Below are 8,095 nucleotides of genomic sequence, written 5' to 3'. Positions count from 1 at the left end.
GCATTGGCAGGTGCATTCTTAACCACTACGCCACCAGGGAATTCCTGAAAATAATTATTTTTAACAACCCAATTCCATCTATAATATTAGAGAAAATATATACAAATGAATTGGAATATGGACAGCATTTAGGTGGTTACATAAATAAAATATTAATTTGATTTAGTGATAATATTGTGGTAATTATTCTCTTGGATTTATGTTGTTATTTTAATATAGCATTTTCAGTAAAGTAATACTTTTATATCAGAAAAATAAAAACAAAAGTTCTGGCCCATTGTCAATTAAGTTTATGAGGAAAGATGTTTATAAAGTATATGTTCAAAGTACAATAAAGTAAGCACATGTTCACAAGTGTTTCTACATATTGGTCAATGTGGTGATATTTTAAGACCAGTTTCTATTAGTCTATCTCTATAACATTTTTTAATTTGTATTTGCTTTTTCTCACATAGTCTCCAAGTCTTAGCTAAGCAAGAACCCTTGAGGAGAAAATTACAAAATCATTGAGTAAATAATGAGGGCAAATTGTCATCTCTAGTCAACTCTACCGTCTAATAGAAACTGTAGAAAATAAAGCAACACATGAATCTAGCCTGTTATTCTAAGAATTTAAGACAACACCCTTTGGGGTGATGTCCTTCTCTTGCATTCCTTTTTTGCCAGGATCTTTTCCAGCCTAACAGTACTGACATATGTTTTGTTCGGATTTTCTTTTTGAGGGGAGGGCTTGTGGAAGGGGCTGGTTGAGTTATGTGTTACAGACACTGATGATTTTCCGAAGACGGCGTAACATTCCTTTTCAAAACAGTTTACCACAAACTCTAAAGAGAGATCTTGGGAAACCTCTGAGCTGTGTCTAATCTTATAGCATTGTTCCCTGCAATGGTTTAAAGTCGACAATTCAAGTTGAAATTAGCAATTAATTGTGTAAAGTGCCTATATCTTAACGTGTTTATTTCATCTTCAAACATTATATATTTTGCATTGATTCTGCAGCTTTTACTCTTTAACTAAGATTTTGCAATTTGTGATTATGGAGGCAGCACATCTTCAACGTTTTCTGGCACTAAGTATCATTAAAAGTCATTTTATGGCTCTCCAATCATTAAAACCTTAGTATTACTGGAGCAGCGAAAAGAACTCTGCCTATTACCTGGGGATAATGCTACCATTATTTTGAAGTTCAATGGAGTAAAAATAAAGGCCAACTACAACATGGGCCTGTGTTTTATTTGACCCTGTGATCATTTAGCACTGGACTGGGAGTCCAGTACAGCTGTCAACTGACTTTCCAATGCACTCAGGAAAGTATGCAACCTATATGCTATTTCGAAACGATTTAGGGAATTCGTTTAAAAAAACAAAAAAAATTATGAGAGTCCCTTCCGCCTAGGTCTTCACCTCCTTTGATTTTGGGGTCAGTAGCCTACAGGTAATATTTTAAAATAATAAATAAAATTTCAAAAATAAGAAATGAAAAATCTAGAAACCATTTAAATCTTTTTCTTTCGTTCGTTCTTTTCTCTTTTTTTCTTTCTTTTTTTTTTTAACATCTTGGCACACAGCAAGCGGGAAGTTACTTAGCACGGTTCCGGGTTTCCTTGCGCCCCGCCCGCTCGCCCTACCACAGCTAGAAGCTTTTAGTCCCTGGGTCGGTGTGTCCTGCAGGGCGCAATCCCTGTCCATCGGTCTGCGCTCTGCCCGCCCGCCGCGCATCTGCCCTTCTTTCCTGACTCCGCCCCGCATCTGTCCGGAACCTCCTCGCGTCTGAGCTGACCCAGTGCGCGTCTGCCAGTCAGTCCCTCCGGACCCGCCGCGAGTCTCAGGCTGCCGAAATCTCTGCGCGTCACTCGGTCCGTACCCAGTGGGCATCTTGGGTATCTGGGCGGTCTCCGGTCCCCCGCGCGTGTGTCTGTCTGTCTGTCTCTCTGTCCGATCCGCCGCCTGCAGGCTGCCTGCCCGGCCGCAGCGCACCAAGTGTCCAGTCTGCCCTTTCGCTGACGCTGAGTGTGTGTAGCGCGGCCTTAGTTGAGCGCGAGCCCGCCTGAGACCGGCCAGGCAGCCGGCGGAGGAATACATGTTCGGCTCCTGCCCTTGTTGATATCATTTTAAGCCCACACGAGCTTGAGGCCTATATTTATGCAGAAAACGGGTCGTGAGGCCTCTGTCGGCAAGGCTAGGTGTGGGGAGCCAGCCAGCTGCTTGATGATTTCTTACAATTTAACGGGGAAAGGGACATTTCTTTCCTGCTACTGGCTTTTGAAACTGATTTTAGATCTGAATGGGTGGAAATTCTAAGCCACCTTAGGGAGAACGGATTCGTCATTGGGGTGCTTTTTTGTCTGATGCATTTGTTCTGAGCCTGCTGACCAGCTGTTTCTGAACTTCATTTTCTCAGCCTCAACAGTGATTCTGAGTCTGCTTTTAGCTTCCTTCGCCTTGGCTTTTTTTCTGTTTGTGAACAGCTGCTTGGCCCATAGCTTAGAGAAAGCAACCTCTTTTTCTCTCCCAAGAAAGCCTCCTCCCTGTGCTCAGAGAGATGGGGAGTGGGGAGCCTAATCCTGCTGGCAAGAAAAAGAAGTACCTCAAGGCTGCCCTGTATGTGGGTGACTTGGACCCAGATGTCACCGAGGACATGTTATATAAAAAGTTCAGGCCTGCTGGCCCTCTTCGCTTCACCCGAATCTGCCGTGACCCGGTGACCCGCAGCCCCCTGGGCTATGGTTATGTTAACTTCCGCTTTCCTGCGGATGCTGAGTGGGCCTTGAACACCATGAATTTTGATTTGATTAACGGCAAACCTTTCCGCCTAATGTGGTCTCAGCCAGATGACCGCTTAAGAAAGTCTGGAGTTGGAAATATATTCATCAAAAACCTGGACAAATCCATAGACAATAGGGCCCTTTTTTATCTGTTTTCTGCTTTTGGGAGCATTCTCTCCTGCAAGGTAGTATGCGATGACAACGGCTCTAAGGGTTATGCCTATGTGCACTTTGACAGCCTGGCCGCTGCCAATAGGGCCATCTGGCACATGAATGGAGTGCGGCTCAACAACCGCCAGGTGTACGTTGGCCGATTCAAATTTCCGGAAGAGCGGGCAGCTGAAGTTAGAACTAGGGATAGAGCGACTTTCACCAATGTTTTCGTTAAAAACTTTGGAGATGACATGGATGACGACAAACTGAAGGAACTTTTCAGTGAATACGGGCCAACTGAGAGTGTTAAGGTAATAAGAGATGCCAGTGGGAAATCGAAAGGCTTTGGATTTGTGAGATACGAGACACACGAGGCTGCCCAAAAGGCTGTGTTAGACCTGCATGGAAAGTCCATCGATGGGAAAGTCCTCTATGTAGGGCGAGCACAGAAGAAAATTGAACGCCTGGCTGAGTTAAGGCGAAGATTTGAGCGGCTGAGATTAAAAGAAAAAAGTCGGCCTCCAGGGGTGCCTATCTATATTAAGAACCTAGACGAGACCATCGATGATGAAAAACTGAAGGAGGAATTTTCTTCCTTTGGATCAATTAGCCGGGCCAAAGTGATGGTGGAAGTGGGGCAAGGCAAAGGGTTTGGTGTTGTCTGCTTCTCCTCTTTTGAAGAGGCTACCAAAGCAGTAGATGAGATGAATGGTCGCATAGTGGGCTCCAAGCCTCTGCATGTCACGCTGGGCCAGGCCAGGCGCAGGTGGTGAGAATAAGAATGCTCAATTTGTTTCAGCCTTAAGCTGGTGCCTACTTAGTTTGGGCTACTTTGTGATAAGAGGTTATTTTATGTGAATTCACAGCTTTTTTTAAGTGAATACTTTCTTTTGAAAAAAAGTGAAACTAGAAAACCTTGTTCATTTTAGTGAAGAACATAATTTCTAATTGTAAAACTGTCATTTTGTACTATTTTTCGATATAATAGCCTTAGGAATATGTAGAATAAAATTTATTCCTCCACATGCTTTTTTGCTAAATCAGTCAAGTGAGGTAATGGAGTATATTTCCTTCCTTATTTCACTAATACTACTAAATTAATTTTCTCCTATGAAAGTATTCTCGAGATGGTCCTTACTTCTGAGTCTATCACAGTGAAAATTTCTAACTTGCTTTTTGAGAAATCAGTAGAGCAGGGGAAAGCGTATATGATCCAGTTAATATTTGTGTATAGGTTCACTTTAAATTATTATTTAAAATGAATATTCCTTTTAAAAGATGTGAGCTTTCTTTCTTCCTTTTATTTATTTATATATTTTTTCCTTTTTAATATATTGTGGGCATACCACAGACTTGATAGTGACTTTGACTAAGTTTTGAGAGTTTTCGTTATTAACTTCATGCCCAGAGAAAGAAGCATATTGGTAGTTCCTCAATCAATACCTTAGAAAATTAATACTTTAAACATTGATTATTTAAATTCTAAGTTTCATCTTAAAAACCTTTTCTGAAAGCTTTGATATTTGAAGACAGTCTAAGGAGCATTCTTTTTTTTTTTTTTTTGCGGTATGCAGGCCTCTCACTGTTGTGGCCTCTCCCGTTGTGGAGCACAGGCTCCGGACGCGCAGGCTCAGCGGCCATGGCTCATGGGCCCAGCCGCTCCGAGGCATGTGGGATCTTCCCGGACTGGGGCATGAACCCGTGTCCCCTGCATCAGCAGGCGGACTCTCAACCACTGCACCACCAGGGAAGCCCTAAGGAGCATTCTTATCACTCATTTTTCTAAACTCCTTAGTAGGTATACATGGATCATGTTTAATCAACAAGAAAGGTGAATAACAGCACTGAATTGCCTTTGTCTATAAATAACTTTAGGATTAACTTCAGCCTCTGTTGTGTCAATATAGAAGGTAAACAATCCTGTAATGATGTGGAAAACTACTTTGAATAACATCTTCTATTAAACTTGTCATTATCTCTTATAAATTGTTGAATATATCAATAAGGTAATATTCACAGATGTTTCAAAGTTAAGGAAAAGGTCATCTCTCTTGATTAAGTCACATGCCTCCATCTATCACATGAGAGCTCTTAATTGTTTTCTTTTTGTTTTCTTTTTGTCTAGCTGCTTGAAAGTTGTGACAAAATGTTCTGTTCTATATTGCAATTACATTATTTAGCCTGTAATTTCTATACTATGGACTTTCTGTGTTTCACTTTTAGTTCCCTCTTCTCCATATCCATCTACCTTCCATCCATATTACACTTGCTTTCATATTTTCTTTGGATTGCCTTTCTTTTAATATATGCCAGTTCGAATCGATTTTGGGATTAGAGAGATAAATACCTAATTTATGTAAAATTGAAATAATTACTTTTTAAAAATAGGATTCACTCATACCACAGATCCAACAGTAAGAAAATGTTTTAACTCTAATCTCAGTTGGTTTTTATTTATATAGAAATCTTTGGTTTCATACATAATACAATATAAATATATAATTTTATTAACACTTTTGTTGGCTATTTGCCCATAAAATAATGAGAATAACCTGTTTCTATGTAATTGTTTATCTACAAATGACTTGTATATTCATTATCAAATATTTTCAAATGGAAATTACTGTTTTTATCGATTATAAACATAATACATGCTTCTTGTAAAATAATGTACAACAATGCAGAAACTTATAAAGAAGGAATTAAAATTCCCAGAGTTCAGAGATAACCACTATTAGTATTTTGTGTGTGCATTAATATTTTAAGTGTATGCATATACTTTCATGCCTTTTCCCCTATGTATACACACACTGTTTTACAAAAAAAAAAAAAGAAAACATACTATATGTACTGGGTTTTTTTATTTTAAACTAAAACAATCATCTTTTCATATCAATAAATACCAATCTGTATCATCAATTAGTGACTGCATAGTATTCCATTGGGTGGATGTACTATAACTTACCTTAAGTAGTTCATTATTGAATGAGATTTACATGCTTTTCAGTGTTTCTACATTTGTAAACAATGCTGTGATGAGCATCCTTGCTTAAAAACAGTATGAGTTATAGGAGCTTGATAAAAAATATCTAGAGCATGTAAAAGCTTAAATCTACTAGAAAAATAAAAATGCACATCATATTGATATATATGTATCTAAAATTTGAAAAGTTACTGATATATTCTTCATTTAAATACAAAAGAAAAAACTAACAGGATATAATTTTTCATATTTTATGAGTCTACTTGCTTTACATCATTGTGATCATTAAGATATATGAAAACGAAGCAACTTCAAATAAAATTTAAAATACTTACATTGGTAATTATTTACCATATGTATTCTCTATTCCTTTTCCCCCATTGCCAGTTTTCATTTAAATTTATAAACCTGAAGTGTCAGTGTTAAGACCTTTACAAATGCTTTGATTCAGAATAAATCGCAAAAGATTTCTAGAAGGTAAAAATCCACAAGTATAAACATTTAATACATTTTGGGAAATTATTTAAGAATTTAAATTATTACTGTTTTCAAAAAGCTAGTCAGTATAAGAAAAGGATTAATTAAAATGTGGCTAAGTACAGATAAAACATACATGTTAGGACCCTGCAAATCAGTCAAAAGAACTCTGTAAATTCAGGTGGAAAATATAAATATAAGCAGGGGGAAAATATAAAGGAAAGGTAATCTCTATTTAAACACAAACACCTGGGTAGTTGTTCAATCTTGTACTTTTCATTTTTAGCTACATTTAATACACTTCTAATAATTAAGGCTTCCAAGGGGGAACAAAACAACTGAACAGCTTAAATCAGTGACAAAGCATTAAAATAGGTTATTATTCACTTTCTGGATGATTAGTAAAACTATACTATCAATGATCAAATTAATAGTGGAGTGTTTAGTACTAAGGTTTTGTTTTTTGTTTTTCATACTCTTTTTTTCAACTTTTCAAGATAGTCACTTGTACAAGTTTCAAATGTGCCCAGGGAGAAGAAAATTAAGAACATTTTTTGTGTGTGTGATTGCAAGCATCATAGAAAAGGTAATTTGGGTAAGATTTTCTGTATAGGAAATTTCAAGCATCCTGGTGCTTTTCTGGTTGAATCTATGGTTAAGGGGAAAAACAAGATGTTACATGTGTAAGTGATATTTTTAGCCAAGTGAAAAAAGTAAGAATTACTTTTTTCTTTAAGGGAATATTTAGGATTGGAGTGAATACCATCTTACCTATAAATAAATAGCCTAATTTAAGGGAATAGTTAGAAATGTATCAATAAATGACTGATTATAGATGATACAGGTGTTCCCAGTACCTATGACAAAACTTGGAATATAATTAGCATTCCATGATTACTTGCAGAATTAATGAGTTCATAACCTATGGATTATATCTCTCCACTTGTTTGCTTTCAAATTCTCTTTTCAGTATTTACAAGAGAAATGAATTATTACAGAATAAGCCATTTTTATTAAATCTCATTCTATGAAGAAATAATTAAGAACGGATTGCTTACATAGATTGGTGCTTTTAACAGTGTTACTGATGACACAGATTCATGCTTATACTGTTAAGGTGTTATCAGTGCTTTTACACTTATGCCCTCTTTTTTCTCAATGTTCAACACTTGATTGATGGGCCTACCTTAGACAGAGCTTCTAATAATTGGCATAACTTAGATAAAAGTCTATTTGTAGAGTAACACTTTTTAAATAAATTATTGGGATGGTGTTTCAAGACCAAGACTATTCCACAAGATCTTGCTCCTATATTGAACCAAGCAATGATGATCATCCCTGAGACCCTACTGCTTGTGCATGTGAAATGAATTAATTCTTACATATTTCAGGTTGTTATTTACTTCCCATGAATTATAACCTAACAAATGGTTTCCTGGAGCCTTAAGAAAGTTAATGTATCCCACTTGGCTCCAGGTGATCATGGTCAGTAGTTAGAAGTAATCTAGCTACCACTGGATATCTGAAAAGAGAGAGGCCTAACTCAACATACAAATACTGAGGATGTAATTCCCATGAATCTTTTTTTTTAAATTTTTATTGGAGTATAGTTGCTTTACAATGTTGTGTTAGTTTCTACCCTATGAAACTTTTAAAAACCAACTCCAAGTACTTTCACGCTCAAAAGTCAGAGTCAGTTTTAAAAGGTCTCCCATTT

At 37.2% G+C, this 8,095-nt stretch overlaps 1 protein-coding gene across 1 annotated transcript; it reads left to right on the top strand.

Moving 5' to 3' along the window:
- Positions 1-1,793: 1,793 nt before the first annotated feature.
- On the top strand, positions 1,794-3,811 carry PABPC5 (poly(A) binding protein cytoplasmic 5). The gene is made up of 2 exons (XM_024742178.1): positions 1,794-1,856; positions 2,402-3,811. Exon 2 carries the CDS (start codon positions 2,543-2,545, stop codon positions 3,689-3,691), a length of 1,149 nt encoding a protein of 382 aa, XP_024597946.1. The 5' UTR covers positions 1,794-1,856; positions 2,402-2,542; the 3' UTR covers positions 3,692-3,811.
- Positions 3,812-8,095: the final 4,284 nt, after the last annotated feature.

Source organism: Neophocaena asiaeorientalis, unplaced genomic scaffold (genome assembly GCF_003031525.2).
Source record: "Neophocaena asiaeorientalis asiaeorientalis breed wild unplaced genomic scaffold, Neophocaena_asiaeorientalis_V1.1 scaffold259, whole genome shotgun sequence".
NCBI lineage: Eukaryota > Metazoa > Chordata > Mammalia > Artiodactyla > Phocoenidae > Neophocaena > Neophocaena asiaeorientalis.
Note: the sequence above shows the minus strand (reverse complement) of the source record. Positions and strands in the feature narration are given on the sequence as shown.

What these genes read in the sequence shown, in the direction of transcription:
- PABPC5 (XM_024742178.1), top strand. Translation starts at nt 2,543, where the DNA reads ATGGGGAGTGGGGAGCCTAATCCTGCTGGCAAGAAAAAGAAGTACCTC.